This window comes from Mus musculus, chromosome 7 (genome assembly GCF_000001635.26).
Source record: "Mus musculus strain C57BL/6J chromosome 7, GRCm38.p6 C57BL/6J".
Lineage (NCBI taxonomy): Eukaryota > Metazoa > Chordata > Mammalia > Rodentia > Muridae > Mus > Mus musculus.
The window spans coordinates 80,388,431-80,407,750 of record NC_000073.6 but is presented as its reverse complement, the minus strand read 5'-3'; the positions used below and the strand labels follow the sequence as shown (position 1 = coordinate 80,407,750).

General features: G+C 53.8%; 1 protein-coding gene and 1 long non-coding RNA gene across 11 annotated transcripts; one reads left to right on the top strand and one right to left on the bottom strand.

Moving 5' to 3' along the window:
* Positions 1–1,165: 1,165 nt before the first annotated feature.
* Gm44851 (predicted gene 44851) lies at positions 1,166–3,311 on the bottom strand. Its single transcript, NR_169037.1, has one exon. It is a non-coding gene; the product is annotated as a predicted gene 44851 (long non-coding RNA).
* Positions 2,310–18,557, top strand: Furin (furin (paired basic amino acid cleaving enzyme)). Of its 10 annotated transcripts, none has more exons than XM_011250821.2 (16): positions 2,310–2,432; positions 8,823–9,157; positions 9,558–9,656; positions 9,758–9,853; positions 10,501–10,629; positions 10,746–10,822; positions 11,703–11,791; positions 12,214–12,416; positions 14,130–14,342; positions 14,767–14,867; positions 14,974–15,077; positions 15,164–15,281; positions 15,385–15,564; positions 15,899–16,023; positions 16,133–16,243; positions 16,455–18,557. In XM_011250821.2, exons 2-16 carry the CDS (start codon positions 8,981–8,983, stop codon positions 17,042–17,044), a joined length of 2,412 nt encoding a protein of 803 aa, XP_011249123.1. In that variant the 5' UTR covers positions 2,310–2,432; positions 8,823–8,980; the 3' UTR covers positions 17,045–18,557. The 10 variants fall into 10 exon arrangements, with proteins under 10 accessions (XP_011249123.1, XP_011249124.1, NP_001074923.1 ...); XM_011250822.2 differs by having other exon boundaries at positions 2,310–2,437; NM_001081454.2 differs by having other exon boundaries at positions 2,315–2,432; positions 12,244–12,416.
* Positions 18,558–19,320: the final 763 nt, after the last annotated feature.

Here is a 19,320-nt window from a genome sequence, read left to right as displayed (position 1 = left end):
CCCAAGCCCCTGATAATGCTGTTCCAGACGTGTCTGAGGTCATCTGACAGGACTAAGCTTCCCTAAGCCAGAGACCGGACAACTTCTCCATGAACCCCGGGCCAGCTGTTCGCTACATCCTTGTGTTCTCTTCCATAGATCAGCCCTCACCCTACCCTCTTCCCCTCCCCACCTTTGATGGAGACAGAGTCTCAAGTAGTCCAGGCTGATCTCAAGCTTGGCTGTGGCTGCGGCTGGCCTCAACTCCTGACCCCTCGGCCTCCTTCTCCCAAGTGCTGGGCTTTCAGCATCACATGAACAAGTTTTATTTTATGTTAGAAGGGTCTTACTATGTAGTCCAGGCTGGTCTCCAACCTAAACCAAGCATCAGCACCTCTTAGGGCTGTGGTTATGAGTGTAGTCCATCACACACGTCATGTTTATTTATGTTTGGTACTGCAGTAACTCTTGCTTATAGTATAGCTAAGAAATGGGGTACTCGATCACCACTCTGCTGCCCTCCCACAGGCCCCGAGGAACAAGGGCCATCCAGACAGGAGCCTGGCATGGATATCTCCTGGGAAACTTCATCCAGCAAGTGTATTGAAGCAGAAGCAGAGATTCATAGTCAAACATCAGTGGGGCTCTGAGTCTTGTGGAACAGTGGGAGATAGAATTGAGCGAGTTGGGGGAGGGGACAAGGATACCACCAGAAGACCTCCAGAGTCAACTAACCTGGGCCCATGGGGCTCACAGAGCCCCTGACTAAGGAGCATGCAGGGGCTGGACCTAGCCCCCCTGCATATATGTAGCAGATATGCAGCTTGGTCTTCGTATGGGTCCCCTAACAATTGGAGCGGGGGGGGGGGGGGAATCAGACTCTGTTTCCTGCCATTGGATCCCCTTCCCTTAACTGAGCTGCCCAGTTGGACCTCAGTGGGAGAGGAGGTGCTGAGTCCTGCTGGGGCAGGATGTCCGGGGTGGGATGGTGCCTGGGAGGTTGCAGGGCTCCCCTTCTCTGAGGAGAAAATGAAGCGATAATTGGGAGGAGGGATTCGTAAGGGTGGGACTGGGAAGAGGGGGTGAGCACCATCAGGATGTAAAGTGAGTAAATAAATAATGGGGGGCTCCACAAGTGAATTTTCAGAATAATGCCCATGAAGCACTAAAGCAGAAACAACCAAAATCAGCTTTGTGGAAGTGTAATTGACACACTGTAAACTGCATATATTTAAAGTATACAACTTAATATGTTTTGACACATGTACACACTCATGAAAATATCACCACAATCAAGATAAGGAACATATCCATCATCACCAAGACTTCCTGCCACCCCTCCCTCCCCAGTTCCCCAAGCAACCATAGATCTGCTTTCTAAACACACGTGTAAAGCTAAAATCTCTCTCCCATTTCCCTGCTTTAGTCAACAGAGTGTGATCCTTGGTTCACCTTGTCATTAGCATTCGGAAAGCGATGTCTTCAGATGTCATGAAGATGTGAGACATAGTATGCTCTGAACACTAAATGGCTCATTGTCATATTGCCATACAAGGTGGCTTGGTGCCTGAGAGTCAACTGGGTGTATGGTTTCCAGCTGACAACTCCTGATGCCTCCAGACCGGCACGGCCACCTTCACCTTGTGACTTTTCTTTTCCATCCTGTGGACCAGAGGTCTCCTCAGGATTTTGTCACTGGAAGTCTAGGGACTTGGGGAGTTGTTACTACAGGGCAGTGCCCATCGTGGACACTAATCTGGCCCAAGGTGTCAATAGTGTTGAAGTAGAGAAACTCTGTGTGCGACAGCAAACCAAGGGGAACCTCGGTATCAAGCAGTGGCGACCATCTGTGAGAGGGGAGAGCAGTGGGCTGGTTGGGGTAGTGAGGCACAAGGGTTAGGGATCCTGCTGCAGTCTCCGGTCAGAGGCAACTCTGGCTTCCTGAGGACAAGCCCTAAGGGAAGGAGTGAAGAGGCACTGGGGACCCAGCACCTCGCAGGTGTTCAGCAAATACCTGGCAAACAGGGCTGCACCCAAAGTATTCATTAGGTGCCTAATTGTGGGTAGCACTTGTTGGCACAGAAGGTGAAGCTGAAGACATGCACTGGCCAAAGGAAGCCATTAAACCATCAAGTGACCAGGATGCAGAGGAGCCTGCGGTTAAGGTAAGTGCAGACCCACCCCAATAAACGAGAAAACGAGAAAGCCCCGTCACGCTGGGATCCAGTTCCAATGTGACCAGATATGTCACTGCCAACTCACTTCTAACTCGAAGCTCCTCCCCCCACCTACAGACACCACTTGGCCTGTCATATAAAGGGTTTTCTCCTAAAGTGGTTTAGCCAGAACTGGAAAGCTACTGCCTGACGTGACAGGGTCCTCACCGGGGCACCAGCAGCCACCAGGGAAGCAGAGGCAGGCAAGATGGATCTTGGATTCTCTGGAGCTAGATGGTGACGTATGAACATGCTTTTACTCAGTTTGGCATGACCCAAGGTTTCATTAATGTATTATAGGAGCTATGGAGACATTTCTGAAGATTCTGAAAGAAAGGAAGAAAGGAAGGGATGAAGGAAGGAAGGAAGAAAGAAAGAAAGTAAGAAAGGAAGGAAGGAAGGAAGAAAGAGAGAGAGAAAGCAAGCAAGCAAGCAGAAAGCTCTCCATCCCTTTATACACACATGCTGTATGTGCAGTGATTTAAACCAAGGGTGGTTGCTGTTAAAGGCTTCTGGGTGCCTCAGGTTAGGGAGAGGTTTGAAAGATAGAGTCCCACAGTTCCTCAAGGGTATAAAGGGACTGACTGGATTTTAGCACTAAAGCTCTCTGTGGTTACTTATGGATCAGCTCCAAATCTAAGGATAAAGAGAGCTCTGGCTGGCCCTTCCTCCCCCCAGCCCCCTGTCCAGATGGCCCCCTCTTCTCCCATCTTAGGACTCTGTAAAATTGGTAAGTGTCACCTTAGAAGACTCACGTCAGGAACTGAGTGTTAGAGGCAGCTGAGCTTCCTGGACCCTTAGGCTTCAGGTCAATGGTAAGAATGATAAAGAGTACAGTACCTGCCTATGGGACTTGTTGCAGAAAGATAACAGAATCTCCCTCTGACGAGAAAGACTTTCAGATAATTGTCAGCAGAGTTATTGCAAATGCAATCTATGTGACCATCCAGATTCGAGAGAGGCAAAGTGTAGGCAACCGCTCACCCCCATAGTGCCTCCACACAGGCCTCTCCCTCAAGGAGGCAGGGCTGACTGCTTCCCACTCAAGGCAAGGCGGCAGAAAGGCTGGCAGGAGAAGATAGTTGTGCCTGGGTTGCAGCCTTCAGGGGTCTGGCTAGTTCTTCCCTCCAAAGGCCCACGGAGACTCCTCTGGGCCAGCCTCCAAGGAAGGGGGAAACCACGAGGCTTTCATTCTGAGGTAAACTTTCAGGTCACAGGACAATTGGGAGGAGCACTAGGGGACTCCCTTGCTAGATAGGGCCAACCCTGTCCCTATTTCCCCTAAATGGGTGATGTTGCTCATAGCCTAAGGAAAATCTCTGACTCACTTCCTGCCTCAGTCTCACCACAAGAGTATTGTTCTCCCAAATGTGCATGTGGTGGTGCTGGTGGGGGCTACCCCACAGTGGTCCCCACAGGTCTTAGCTCCTTCTAAGGGAAAGCCCCCAATCTGGGAGGAACCAGACTTTTAGAGACCCCATGTCTGCAGTGTTTTAACGGATGCTCAAATAACAGATTCAGTTAACTTCATACACATCTCCATTTTCAGAGGGATAAATCGGGGCTCTGAGAATTTAAGGTTCGAAATAATGCAAAATAGTACCGCAAGGATTTGAGCCCAACTTTCCTGGACGACTTTCCACACAAATGATACGTGTGTATGTGTGTATGTGTACTACTTTGAGGGTTTTGAGGCAAAGTCTCATGTGGCCAGGTTATCTCACAGAGAGCAAGAAGGGATGTGCAGAGGCCGCTGGCGACCTTGGAACAACCCAGCCTGGGAAGATCTTGGCCCGGTTCCCCTCTTCTTTCTCAGCTCGAGCAGAATGTCAACCTTCCGCCAAGTAGCACAGCCGTTTTCTAGGGCAGGAACCCAGGGAGGGAAGGGCTCTGGCTGGTATACTGTAAGTAGCTTGGAGTGAAACGCTGCCAAGTCTGAGGCCTGCTAAGTTGTGTAGCTTAAGGAAAATTATTTAAACTTTGTGTGCCTCAGTTTCCTTATCTGTAAAGTGGGATTAATAATGTCATCCTGAGCGGATTATGTGGATTAAGGAATGTACATAAGGAGAAGATAGGGTGAACTGATTGGCCCAGTGCCTAGCTCTCCGTTGTTGCAGGGGGAAAAAAAAGTATTGGGAAAAAAAAAAAACCATAAAAGGAGGTGGGCTATTTCTGTTTATCCACCTGTCTCTACAAAAGCAAATAAAACTGTGACTCCTCTAACTGGAGGCACGAGGGCTGCCCTGCCGCTGTGAGATCCGACCTGAGAGTGGAGTTGCCCCAGGTCCGCCATCCCAGGGCGCTTCCCTTGACTATCCCCAAACTCAAAACTCGGGACCCAGGAACCTCGGGCAAGGCAGGGCCAGCTTGGACTCTCCCCAAACCCCCCGACCCTCGGCCCTTCCCTCGCCATCTCGCCCGCGGGCTCCCAGTCCGGGTCTCCGAAACCATCTGCCCGGGAGTTTGCGGGGCCAAGAGCCTAACGCGGTGCGGACCGAGGGGCCTGGGGTGGCGCGCAGGGACCACGCTCCCTACCCGCCCCGCTGGCAGCCGCAGACAGGGCGCCCCGAGAACGCAGGGCCCGCCGCGTGGAGCTCTCTGAACACCGGCCGGGCCCGGCCGGGCCCGGCCTGACCCGACCCGGGCGGCGAACGGGCCGGGCCGGCTGCGGCCGCCGAGCGCGGAGGTGGCGCCGCGAGGGGGAGGGGCGCGGCGCGGAGGAGGAGGAGCCCGGGCCGCCGCCGCCGCCGCCGCCGCTGTGACAGCGGCCCGAGTAAACAAGCCGCGCCGCCGCGGCCGGGCCGCTGCCCCCCGCCCGCGCCCGAGCCCAGGCCGAGCCTTGCCCTGGTCGCCGGCCGGGCCGAGGCCGCGCCGCCGCGCCTCCCCGCCTGCGCGCCGTGACGCCGCTGCCGGGCGCGGGGACCGCCGGAGCCAGGCCCCCGCCGCCGGGCTCCGTGCTCGGCCGAGGGGTACCCGAGCGGCCGCGGCGCTCGTCCGGAAAAGTTTCCCCGCCCGGGCTCCCCAGGGTAAGCGGCGAGGGCGCGCGGCCCGGGGCCGGGGAGGCGGCGCGCTGGGGAACCGGGCCCGGAGCGGGCGGGGGAGCGCGGAGCCGGGCGGCGCAGCCCCGGGCCTCGCCGGCCGCCGGGCTCTGGTCGCGGATTCTCGGCCGCCGCGGCGGGAGGACGGGAGCCGCGCAGCCCACCTGAGCGCCGGGCTTGGGCCCGCGCCGGTACTTTTCCGCTGGGGCCGGGGCGAGCCCTATGACCTCAGGAAGCGCCGGCGGGGCCCCTGCTGGGGCGGGCTAGGCAGAGCATTCCTCGGACTCTGGGTGCTCCCGCCTGCCCGCGGTCCTCCGTGGCCCCGGCGGCCGGGGCCTGCGCCTGGTGGGGCGCGCTCCCGGGAGGGCACGGGGTCCTCGGCCGCCTGGCACACCTGTACGGCCGGAGCGGTCGGGGGCGGATTTCGCGTGCGCGCACAGGCCGGCTTGGGGGAGGCTCGCTCCGGGCTGCCTCCTGCCGAGGCCTGGCCGAGGCCCCTGCTGCCCCCATCCATCGGGTGGCTAGCCGAGGGGCGGCCTGCTTGCCATACAGGTCTGACAGCAGACACTAGTCTGCTCGGTGCCGCCGTTCCCACCGCCCCAGGGCTTTGCGCCTAGGGGAAGTGGACTTTCATCTCTCTGAAGCACTGGGATTCTCTCTGACTTGGGAAGTGCCAAGACGACGCAGGTGATGTGGCCCAGTGAGGGCATGTGGCTGCTGGCCAGGTGTGGACATAGAAAAGGAGGGTGGGCGAGCAGATTAGGTGTGTGTTTCCTGTTTTGGGCTTCTATCTAAAATTTGTATTTTTTTAAAAAGAGGATCCTATGGCTTAAAAAAAGTTTGAAAGCCTCTGTCCTAATAGTTTTTAACCACCAAGGAAACTGAGGCCCAGAGAGTGGAAATGACTTGTGTAAGTAGTTGAGCAGGGACTAGGAGTTAAAATTTCCTGGGAGGTGCCTGTAACAGGACCTGCCTTGGGGTCTCTGCTGGAAAGAGAGACCTGATTGGGTTTCCCAGCAGTCTTTGGTGGCTTGCTCTGTGGCTGCCTCAGCTGGGTCTCCAGGTCCTAGAAACAGCAGCCACACCTGGGGGTAAGTGCCCGTCTTATGCCTGGAATGGTTGTGGTTATCTCTGTCTGTAGGTTCTAGGGAGAGACAGAAAGGCTTTGCCTAAGAAAAGAGCTAGGACAGTACTATAGCCTATTCTCTAGTCAGGCCCAGCACTGATGGCTGGGCAAAACTGACCCAGAGAGGCTAGAAATATATCCAGTCTCCTGGTTTTGAGACAACTGGGACTCAGAGGGTGAGTCAGAGTCTGGAATGGGGGTGGGGAGAAGCCTGTTCATTCATTGTTCACAGTTCTTTTGTGTGTGTGTGTGTGTGTGTGTGTGTGTGTGGTGTGTGTATCCTCCTATGTGTCTTGATGACGAGGCAGGGCTCTCTGATGTCTGGAATTCATATCCCACCCTTACCACAGTTGGGGAGACTTGGTGTGGAGGGAAGCAGACCATCTTTCTCGAGGTGTGGTGGGGGTTCTGTCTCAGTGGCCCCATCTATAGTTTGCTGAAACCTGGGCTAGACCCAGACCGACCCAGCCATAATTTGGAAGTTGTAGGCAGGTCTCAAAACTTGGAGCAGGGAGTCTGCACATTTCTAAACTAAAGAGGTTTTAGATGTGGCAAGAGTCCTGTTTCTACGTGGAGGCACGGAGCTCTAACTCTGAGGCATGTCTTCGGAGCCCTTTGGACTCTGCCCTTCAGGCATGGAGTCTGCCTCGTGGATGTCTCCTGCCATCAGCTGTCAGGTTATTTTGGTGTAAACTGAAAATACTCCAGGATTGTGTGTGGAGTCCCCTCAGCCTATAGGGTGAGATGGCAGCAGTTAGGGAGGCTGGGTAGCTAGTGGCAGTTCCTGGAGAATCTTGGCGTTCCCAGTGGCTAGCAGATCTGCCCAGCTCCACAGGGCAGTGTGCTGAGGTATCTACATTTTACCATTTGGCCAAGTGGCTACCTCTAGGGCTGGGCCATGGGAATGGTAGGGGCATCGGGATCCTGGCACTTAGACAGGACATCCCCAGCAGCCTACTGGAACCTCTCCTAGCTGCCACCTACCCCAGGAGCTTGGCTTGTGGCTAGTCAGGGGCCCTTTATGGGGACAGTTATGTGGCCCCAGGCAGAGAGGTCTTGCTGTCTGTTTGCTGAAGGAGGAAAAACACCACTCAGGGCTACTGATTCGGCCTCACCTTGGTGTTCCAGGCTCAGCGCCAGTGTTTGCCCTGGCAGCCTGGCTCAGATTACGCAAGGTGGTGGGCCTGGAACACGCCAGGGGGCAGCAGGGCTGGACTAGCAGGAGCAAAGTTGCCCAGGAAACAGCTTGGGCCCTGCCTCTAAAGATGGCTGTCATCTCAGCCCTAGAGGGTGGCAAAACCTCAGGAATCCCTCATGCTCAGAGTGTGGCTCCTCAGCCTCCATCCCAACTCGAGTCACCCACTCTTTCCTCTTGGGGACTGAGAGTCTTTTAAATAACTCCCTACAGCTCACCTTTTTGCTGAACCAGGATGCCCTAATTGAGTTGGGTAGACTCTGTTCATTTTTTAAAGAGCCAACATTTATTCTTTTATAAAATATGCCTGGATATTTTGAGAGCGTACAGTAGCACAAAGCAGAAAGTAACAATTGCTACTCATAATTCTCAGACTCTCCAAGGAGCGACTGTTAAGCAGTAACTTGTATCCGTCCAGATTTTGTTGTGGTTTTGTATAAATCTGCATGTATAGTTTTAAGAAAACAAAATGGAATCCTGTGTACATGCCATTTGATAATGTATCTTTCTTTGGTTATTGTTTGCTTTTTATTTTGAGCAACTCAAGCCGTAGTTGTATTAGTGATGGGAGAAAGGCTTGGGAGGGGGAGACTGTGGGCCCATGTGTCTGTTTGGCTGACCTTTGGGATATGTGCTGTATTTATTCCGGAGACACCTTGGGGGTTTGTGGTGTGTGTGTGTGTGTGTGTGTGTGTGTGTGTGTGTCTTTGTGTCTGTATGTCTAGGCTGCAGTTGGATCCCTGGGAGCTGGAGTTATAAGCTGCTGTGAATGATCCAATACAAGTGCAGGGATGAGAACTCTGGTCCCCTGCTGTCCCCTGCAGGAGCAGTATGTGCTCCTAACTACTAAGCCATCTCTCCAGCCCTTACCCCTATTTCTGATCTTGGTTTTTGTTTTGTTTTAAAGACAGGTCTCTTACCAAACCTGGAGCTTGCAGACTTGGCTAGGTTGACCAGCTAGCAAGCCCCAGGGATTCTTTTCTCTGCCCTGCCCCCAGTGCTGGAGTTACAGGCAAATGCTGCCAAGCCTTTAATGTGGGTCCTGGGACTCCAAACTCAGGTTTTGATGCTTGGGTGGCAGTAAGTGTCCCTACTGAGCCATCTTCCCAGCCCCTCAGGTGTTTGCTGGTTTTACCCATCTCCCTTGAAACTCCTTTTAGGTCCATCTCCTTTGAAACTGCTTTTAGGCTCAGCCGTGAGGCTAGGAGGGGCGGCATCAGTGTGTGGCTGAGAGGACTGACTCTTCCTTCCTCCTCTTGTTCCCTTAGATCTGGCCCTTACCCTGTCCTCCAGCCCTGCCCATCTCGGCCCCATGCCCCCACCAGTCAGCCCCGGGACCCTGGCACTGAGCAGGCACGTGGCAGCCAAGGCCCTGTGACCAGGCCAGGGAGACAGGCGCTCTGGGGTTCCAGTCACCTGCCCCCCCATGGAGCTGAGATCCTGGTTGCTATGGGTGGTCGCAGCAGCAGGAGCCGTGGTCCTGCTGGCAGCTGATGCTCAAGGCCAGAAGATCTTCACCAACACCTGGGCCGTGCACATTCCTGGAGGCCCAGCTGTGGCTGATAGGGTGGCGCAGAAGCATGGCTTCCACAACCTGGGCCAGGTAAGCTTCTTACTGGGCCTGTTTGTAACTTCAGGACATGACCTGGTGGTGGAGAGAGTGAGGGCAGAGACTCTCAAACCATGCAGCAGAAATTGTTGAGCTTGTCTTCCAGGGCGTCTGGGCAAGAGGCAGGTTCTGAGCGGCTGGTGGGATGGGATCCGTAACACTGTCCTGTTTGTGGGCTTTCCTGTAGGTTGCTTAGAAAACCCAGCACATCTTGGGGATGGTGTCCCTCTCCATCCCCTGCATGTTCTTGTGGGTCCTCAGCAGGGAACAGATTGCCCCCCCCCCAGGCGCTTGCCTTTGTGAGCCTCCCCAGCAGCCTTGTCCACCCCCATCTCTGCCTCCCCCAGGGACTGGCAGATGGAAAGCCCATCTCAGACTCAGTGCTTCATTGCAGATCTTCGGTGACTATTACCACTTCTGGCACAGAGCAGTGACAAAGCGGTCCCTGTCGCCTCACCGCCCGCGGCACAGCCGGCTACAGAGGGAGCCTCAAGTAAGTGTGGCCCTGGCCCTTCCGGCTGCCACCCCCTTCTGTTCTGAGTCTGCCCTCACTCTGCAACCCCCACACCTATACCATCCTCCTCTCCTTCCTAGGTAAAGTGGCTGGAGCAGCAGGTAGCCAAGCGAAGAGCCAAGAGGGACGTGTATCAGGAGCCCACGGACCCCAAGTTCCCCCAGCAGTGGTACCTGGTATGCTCCTTGGACTCTGGTTCTCTCCCCACCACAGTGAGGTCCTGTGAGTGGATGAGGCTCACCCTGGCTTCTTCTGTTTTCTTCTCCCTTCTTTCTGCCTCTGACCCAGTGGGTCTCAACCTTCCTACTGTTGCAACCCTTTAATTCAGTTCCTCATGTTGTGAGGACCCCCCCCCCCCAACTGTAAAGTTATGTTTGTTGCTACTTCATAACTGTAATTTAACTACTGTTATGAATTGTAAATATTTTTGGAGATAGATTTGTCAGGGGGGTCACGACCCATAGGTTGAGAACCACTGCTCTAGCCTTCCCAGAATCTATACATTTCCAATGGGAGCCAGAAGTGGCATTTTTAAAAATGGTTTATTTTTATTTTATGCACATTGGTGTGCTTGCATGAGTGTATGAGGCTGTCAGATCCCCCTGGAACTGGAGTTACAGACAGTCGTGACCAAGTGAGTGCTGGGAATTGAACCTGGGTCCTTTGAAAGAGCAGCCAGTACTTTTAACTGCTGAGCTATCCCTCCAGTCCCCAGAAATGGCATTTTAAGCTGGGATGGGTAGAGATAGAGGTTTTGGGGTAGAATTGATTCTTTTGAGTGAACAACCAAACATCTCTGGTAATGGGCTGGTTGTCTCTGCAGTCTGGTGTCACTCAGCGAGACCTGAATGTGAAGGAGGCCTGGGCCCAGGGCTTCACAGGCCATGGCATTGTGGTCTCCATCCTGGATGACGGCATTGAGAAGAATCATCCCGACCTAGCAGGCAATTATGTAAGGGCTGGAAAAGAGTGGTGGGAGAGCCCTGGGCAGGGACCTCGGGGGAACTGTCCTGTCCTGTCCTGTCAGCGTGGGGAGGCAGCTCCCAATGAGGGCCGTGTTCTTCCCAGGACCCTGGAGCCAGTTTTGACGTGAATGACCAGGACCCCGACCCACAGCCTCGGTACACACAGATGAATGACAACAGGTGAGAGTGCTAAGTCCCTGGTCTCTGAGCTCTCCCTCTTACCCATCAAGGACACAAGGCTCAGTGTGAATGGCACATGGCCCACCTAAAAGCTGAAGTCTTTCCAGGCATGGGGGCATACTCCTTTAATCCCAGCACTTGGAGGGAAAGGTAGGCAGGTCTCTGTGAGTTTGACGACTGGTCTTCACAGTGAGTTCCAGGCCAGCCAAGCTGCCTTATCTCAAAAAAACAAGGGGATGGAGAGATGACTCAGCAGTTAAGAGCACTGGCTATTCTCCCAAAGGTCCTGAGTTCAATTCCCAACAACCACATGGTGGCTCACAACCATCTGTGATGGGATCTCATGCCCTCTTCTGGCATGCAGGTGTACATGCAGATAGAGCACTCATATACATAAAATAAATCTTAAAAACACTAACGGGCTGGTGAGATGGCTCAGTGGGTAAGAGCACCCGACTGCTCTTCCGAAGGTCCAAGAGTTCAAATCCCAGCAACCACATGGTGGCTCACAACCATCTGTAACAAGATCTGATGCCCTCTTCTGGAGTGTCTGAAGACAGCTACAGTGTACTTACATATAATAAATAAATCTTTAAAAAAAAAAAAAAAACACTAACAACAGTAAAACTACACAGCTGAAGTCTTTGTCTATATCCCTGGTCCCCAAAGGGAGTTTTGAGTTTGGTTTTTTGAGACTTGGTTTCCATATGTAGCTCTAGCTGTCCTGGAATTTCCTCTGTAGTCCAGGCTGGCCTCAAACTTAGAGATGTTTTTGATCAGGCGCCACAGGGAAGTGCTGTGGACACACATAGGATGATGGATGCAGCCCAAGGGCCTTCACTCCGTGCACTTCCACTAACGCTGTGCTCTTGATCCGCAGGCATGGCACTCGCTGTGCCGGGGAAGTGGCAGCAGTGGCCAACAATGGTGTCTGTGGCGTAGGTGTAGCTTACAATGCCCGAATTGGAGGTGGGTATGAGCCTTGGCCTTGGGTACATGTTGAGAGTGGGAGGGTCCTCTCCTGAAGTTTTCTCTGCCCATTCAACATCTTCCATGATAGATCCTTTGGCAGTGTGCTAGTCCCTGAAGAGTTCTTAGCCAGTGGAAAAACTGGAACCCCAGGGCTGGTGGCATGGTGGAGTGGGTGCAGGCCTCTCAGAAATCTTCCTAAATCATGGCACAGCCTTTAGTCCCTTGTTCCTGAGGCCCAAGACTCTTTCTAGTGAGGACCGGTGTGACTTGGGGAGAAGGTCCTCTTCTTGAAAGGCAGTGGGAGACAATATGTAAGGGGCTTTGAGTTTTCCATGCTGGCCACTCCTCTCTCTTACTCCTCCCTGGGGTCCAAGCTGGGCCTTTGCCTATGGGTGCCTCTGGCAGCTGGACCCACGCAGCACCCCTTTTCCCACCCCCTCTGCGGCCAGGGGTGCGGATGTTGGATGGCGAGGTGACTGATGCAGTAGAGGCACGTTCGCTGGGCCTGAATCCCAACCACATCCACATCTACAGCGCCAGCTGGGGCCCTGAGGACGACGGCAAGACCGTGGATGGACCAGCCCGGCTCGCTGAGGAGGCCTTCTTTCGGGGAGTTAGCCAGGTGAAGTGGGGCCCTGATCTAGCTCTGGAAATCAGGCTGACTGAGTTCATCTTTTCCATCACTCGCTTCCTTATTCTGTTTTATTTTTCCTAGTATTTTGTTTGTTTTCCCAGTTTTCTAAGACAGGGTTTCTCTGTGTAGTCCTGGTTGTCCTGGAACTCACTCTATAGACCAGGCTGTCCTCAAACTCAGAGATGTGCCTGCCTCTGTCTCCCAAGTTCTGAAACTAAAGGTGTGTGCCACCACTGCACCTCTGCTCAGACCTTTTTTTTTTTTTGTTTTTTTGTTTTTTTTTGAAACAAAGTCTTCTGTATAGTTTAGACTGACCTGGGACTTGCCATGTAACCCAGGCGTGCCTTGAACCCATGGTTCCACTCTTGACATGTGTGTACCACTATGCCTGGTTAATTAATTTTAACCTTGACAAAAGTGGTAAAGTAGAATGTAATAGAGGCTAGATAGATGTCCCGGTGGTTAAGAGCACTAGCTGCTCTTGAAGACTTGGGTGTGGTTCTCAGAACCTACATGGTGACTCACAACTATCAGTAACTCCAGTCCGGGAAACTGATGCCCTCTTCTGTCCTCTAAGGGCACCAGACACACATATAGTACATGTACATATAATAAGAATAAAATTATAAATAAAAAGAAATATTAGAAACTAAATGTTATTAAAACATGAAGGAGGGCTGGTGAGATGGCTCAGTGGGTAAGAGCACCCGACTGCTCTTACTGCTCTTCCGAAGGTCCAGAGTTCAAATCCCAGCAACCACATGGTGGCTTACAACCATCCGTAACAAGATCTGACTCCCTCTTTTGGTGTGTCTGAAGACAGCTACAATGTACTTACATATAATAATAAAAAAAAAAAAAAAAAAAGAAAGAATAAAAGAAAGAGGAAAAGATCTTAAAAAAAAAAAAAAACATGAAGGAGCTGGGGACTGACAGTGCACCTTAATTTTATTTATTTTTATTTTATGTGTATAAATGTTTTAATGGCATGCAGCCCTTTGGATTCCCTGGTACTGCGATTATGGATGTTTGTGAGCCATCATGTGGGTGCTGAGAATCAAACCCATGTCTTCTGCAAGAGAGCCGGTGCCCTTAACTACCGAGCTCTCTCTCCAGCCCCATTTTTTTTCTTTAGCTGGGCAAAGGTTTGCAGTGTTACATTGAACGAGGCATTACCAATGTTAGGCAGGTCCTCTGCCTCAGAACCACATCCCCAGCCTGAGGCCATGGCTTTGATTTCAGCACTACCCAAAATAATAAAGTTAAGTGATGGGGTCAAAGAGACGGCTGAACAGGTAAATAGTCTGCACCCAGGCCTAATGCCGGAGTTCAAGCCTTGGTATAAACGTGGAAGGAAAGGAGCAGCTCTGCGCAGCCGCTCTCTGGGAGCCACGTGGGTACCATGGCATGCATGGCCGTACACATACCATACAGACAGCACTCATCACCCCATACTGACGGGATCACCCCGTCCTCTGGGGATCACCACTCTAAGCATTTGGGTGTGAGCCTGGTCTAGTTTGATTTTGTACATACATAGTCATCTATGAGGGATCTTTGGTGGCTCTTAAGAAGTGAACTTGGAAGTCCACAGAGATGGAGGCTCCCATCTTTCTTCCCTCAGCATCGTCCTGTTGTACCTCATTGCCCTCTACCCCCCAACACACCATCTTGAGTAACCTTAGCCCACTTCGTTCACAGGGCCGAGGAGGGCTGGGCTCCATCTTTGTCTGGGCCTCAGGGAATGGGGGCCGGGAACATGACAGCTGCAACTGTGACGGCTACACCAACAGCATCTATACACTGTCCATCAGCAGCGCCACACAGTTCGGCAATGTGCCCTGGTACAGTGAGGCCTGCTCCTCCACACTGGCCACCACCTACAGCAGCGGCAACCAGAATGAGAAGCAGATCGTGAGTCTTGCCTGGCTGGGGCTGGGAAGGAGGCCTCCTGCTCTCCTCAGGGCCACATTAGGCTCTCTCTGACCTCATCCCTGTGTAGTTGCGTAGAGTAGCGTGGACCTTGGGTAACTGCGCTACAAGCAGGAGATTCCCCAGACCCTTGCGGGCTGCAAAACCATCTCTGAGCCCCTGAGAAGTATAAACTCCCTGAAAATATCCCCTGTGCTCCGACCTCTACTTGATCCCCTAATTCCCTGAGAAACTTGACCCTAGAAGAAGCTATGTGTGTTAGTAAGGTAGAAGCTGGGGCTCGAGTGTCCTAACTGGTTCACTGCACCATCTAGGGTACCCAGGTCTGATAGGCAGCAGGACAGGCAGGTGGCTCCTTTACTCCTGCCAACACCCATGAGGTCTCAACACCATTGTCCCCTGGCAGGTGACAACTGACCTGAGGCAGAAGTGCACAGAATCTCACACAGGCACCTCGGCTTCTGCCCCCTTGGCAGCTGGTATCATTGCTCTCACCCTGGAGGCCAAGTAAGTGGGCAAGCAACAGCCTGTCCCACCCATGCTCCCTGTCAGGCAGCTGTTTTCTGCAGCCACATGCCAGAAAGCCTGACCCCAGACGTTCTCTCCTTTGCAGCAAGAACCTCACCTGGCGGGACATGCAGCACCTGGTAGTGCAGACCTCAAAGCCAGCCCACCTCAACGCTGATGATTGGGCTACCAACGGCGTGGGCCGGAAAGGTGAGGGCAAGGTAACCCAGAGGTTTAGGCTCTGAGGTAGGATGGGGCTCTCCTCCCTTCCTACTGACCCTTCCCTCCCTCCACAGTGAGCCATTCGTATGGCTACGGGCTGTTGGATGCAGGTGCCATGGTGGCTCTGGCCCAGAACTGGACAACAGTGGCCCCCCAGCGGAAGTGCATTGTTGAAATCCTGGTGGAACCCAAGTAAAGACTGGACCCTGAGCGGGAGGGAACAGTTGGGGCCCGGGAGCTCTGGGATGCCCACTGGTTGCTGCTGGCCTGCTGACTCACGGTGCTTGCTGTACAGGGACATCGGCAAACGGCTAGAGGTGCGCAAGGCGGTGACAGCATGCCTGGGTGAGCCCAACCACATCACCAGGCTGGAACACGTTCAGGCCCGGCTCACCCTGTCTTACAATCGCCGCGGTGACCTGGCTATCCACCTCATCAGCCCCATGGGCACCCGCTCCACCCTGTTAGCTGCCAGGTGCTCGCCATGTTCCCTTTTCATTTCCTGGTTCATTCCCTCATTTGTCCCCCAAGACTCTGGCAACCATCAGTAACAGCGTGGGGAGGGACAGCTACGACCTTTGGGATCACCTCATCACAGGAATCCTTGCTTAGACCCATCTCTCATGCCAGCTGTGTGTGTCCCTTGTGAAAAGTGTCCCCTGGCTAAGAACATCTGAAAAACAGCTGCCCTTAGAAGCATTTCCAGTCTAGCAGGTTGCCACATGGAGAGAATGGCGTTTGTCCCATATATCATGGCTAGATGTCCCCTCTAAAACCTCAGATGACTATATGGAACTCTCTTCCTCCAGACCACATGACTACTCTGCTGATGGGTTTAATGATTGGGCTTTCATGACAACCCATTCCTGGGATGAGGATCCGGCTGGCGAATGGGTCCTAGAGATTGAAAATACCAGTGAAGCCAACAACTATGGTACCGTATGGAGGCACTGACGAGGGGAGGGTGGGAGAGCCGGTGGGTGCTAGGGTGTTAACATGGCACTCACACCCTTGACTCCTTTCTCTTATCAACTCTGGAATAGGGACGCTGACCAAGTTCACTCTCGTTCTGTATGGCACAGCCCCCGAGGGGCTCTCTACACCTCCAGAAAGCAGCGGCTGCAAGACCCTCACATCCAGCCAGGCCTGCGTGGGTCAGTAATGGATGTGATTGAGGCTGGGAAAGTGGGGAGAACAGGATTGGAACAGTGGAGTGGGAGGGGACAGTGAACTTTAGATAGCTAAAAAAAAAAGAACTGGGCACTGTGGTGACCGCTTAGGACTACAGGAGCCTGGTGGAGAGCTCAGGCGACTTAGAGCCACCGTCCCCTTGACTAACGCTCCCCTCCTCTCCTGTGCCGGCAGTGTGTGAGGAAGGTTACTCTCTGCACCAGAAAAGCTGTGTCCAGCACTGCCCACCAGGCTTCATCCCCCAAGTCCTTGATACACACTACAGCACTGAGAATGATGTGGAGATCATCCGTGCCAGCGTCTGTACCCCCTGCCACGCCTCATGTGCCACTTGCCAGGGCCCGGCCCCCACAGACTGCCTCAGCTGCCCCAGCCATGCCTCCCTGGACCCAGTGGAGCAGACCTGCTCCCGGCAAAGCCAGAGCAGCCGGGAGTCTCGGCCTCAGCAGCAGCCTCCTGCACTGCGCCCTGAGGTGGAGATGGAGCCCCGGCTGCAGGCTGGGTTGGCCTCTCACCTGCCCGAGGTCCTGGCCGGCCTCAGCTGCCTTATCATCGTGCTCATCTTTGGCATCGTCTTCCTGTTCCTGCATCGGTGTTCGGGCTTCAGCTTCCGGGGAGTGAAAGTGTACACCATGGACCGCGGCCTCATCTCCTACAAGGGGCTGCCCCCTGAAGCCTGGCAGGAGGAGTGCCCATCGGACTCAGAGGAGGACGAGGGCCGGGGCGAGAGGACCGCCTTCATCAAAGACCAGAGCGCCCTTTGAAAAGCCCACTGCCCACCCTATCAAATCGATCCCTTCCTCGGGCACTTTTTAATTCACCAAAGTATTTTTTTATCTTGCGACTGGATTTGGACCCTAGCTGGGAGGCGAGAGGGGCAGAGACTGCTTCTTACCCCACCCTTGGGCCTACCTGTTTGCCTGAGGTGGGATCCCAGGAGCCTCACCCCTACCACCCCTCCATGTGGAGGAAAGAGGAAATCTTTAGGGCAGCTTCCTTGGCCCAGCTGGACTTCCCGCAGAGTGAAGAGGGGCGGCCTCTCTCTGAGTCCCTGACCAGGCTGCAGCCCTGCCCCTTCCCTTCCCTGCCCCTCAGAAAGCAATAATGGTTCCCATCCAGGCAACAGGGAGGCTGGCCAGGAGGTACTTGAAGAAGGCAGCCACCTCTCCAAGGGCTTTTGCATCCCCTGACCCTCTCTGGCTCACAGGTGAGCCTCCGAAGAAGCTGCAGTCTTAGGAAGGGACCAAAGCAAAGCAGGCCCCTCCCAGTGTGCCTGTACTTTCTTGCTCTCAGCCTGCCTCTGCACTCCAGGCCTCCACCTCCGTGGAAGCCAGGCTGAGCTAGGCCAGCACGGGCCGGCCGAGCTAAAGCTCTGGGGGCCTTGCTGGTGTCTGACCATCCTTTATGGCACCCTCCCCCCTTGCCAGGGCCCTGTTTTCTGAGCCCGGGGCTGCCTGGGCTGTTGGCAGTTACAGTACAGGAGCCCCTGGGTGGGTGGTGGGGAGGCACGGTGGCCCAGCCTTCTCCTCCCGCCTCCCACCCGATGCTGCTTTCCCCTGTGGGGATCTCAGGAGCTGTTTGAGGATATATTTTCACTTTGTGATTATTCACTTTAGATGCTGATTCTTTTTTTTTTTTTTTTTTGTATTTTTAATGGGGGTAGCAGCTGGACCCTTGACCTTCTCATGCCCACACCCACCCTGCCCTTCCCATGGCTGCCCAGCCCTGGGGTATAGGGAATAACTAAGCCCCATGTCCTGAAGAGGCAGGCCAGCCCGGTGGGCTCTAAGAAAGGGGGTTGTGGTGGGAGGGGTAGGCTGACATCATCTGTTTCAAATGGGGTTGTGCCAAGGGCTTATGGGTCGCTGGCTCTCCAAGTGCCAGGGGTGGGCAGGTGGCACCACCAAGCCCTTTCTAACACTGTGCCCTGGTGGAGAAAGCATTGGCCTATGATGCCCCCCAAACCCCCTCTTCTGATGTGCCTTTTGCACCCTTCCCATTAGGACAATCAGTCCCCTCCCACTTGGGCTCCCCCCCCCCCATTTTCTTTTCCTTAGCCCTTCTCAGTACCCAGCCTACCTGTCCAGGGGTGCCCCTTGCTCTCCTGCCCACCCCTCACGGCCATCCAGGCTGGTTTTGTAAGATGCTGGGTTGGTGCACAGTGATTTTTTTTTTCCTTGTAATTTAAACAGGCCTGGCATTGTTGGTTCTATTTAATGGACACGAGATAATGTTAGAGGTTTTAAAGTGATTAAACGTGCAGACTATGCAAACCAAGCCCGGTCTCCAGTGTCTATAGCTCTTCTCGGGACCCTTAGCTGTTTGACTGGGGAAGGGTGGGAACTAGGGGCCAGTTTGGCTTAAGTCAGAAGGCTTAAATGCCTCTAAGAGGTCTAGGGCTTCCACTGCTGAGGTCTGAGGGGATCCTGAGTGAACCCAGATCTGTGTGCTCCTTGGTTTTATCATGACATAAGCTAGTGTCACCTGGGAAGAGAAGCTTCAGTTGAGAAGTTGCCTCCATTGGATTGGCCTGTGGGCAAGTCGGTGGAGCATTTTGATACTGGCTGATGTGGAAAGGCCCGGTGTACTGGGGGTGTCTACCTTCCCATACAAAGATCCTGGGGTGCCTGTGAAAGCAAGTGGCCAGCGAGCAGTGTCCTCCGTGGTTCCTGTTTCAGCTCCAGCCCTGACTTCCCTTGGTGGTGGACTCTAATCCTTAAATCAGACAATCTCTCTCTCCAGGCTGCTTTCAGTTCTGGTGTTTATCACAGCTAGCCGAGCTCACCTTTAATCTCAGCATTTGGGAGGCAGAGGCAGGGCATCTCTTCATCTGAGGCCAGCCTGATCTACATAGCAAGTTCTAGGACTACACAGAGAGACCCTTTCTCAAAATAAAAGAAAAAACAAAACAAACAAACAAAAAAAACCCCAGCAAACCAGGATTGAATGGCTGGGGGAACCTGAGTCCCTCATGGGGAAATAATTTCTCCTCAGTTCTATACCCCACGCTGGCCCAGGCTGCCACTGAGACTCAACGCCC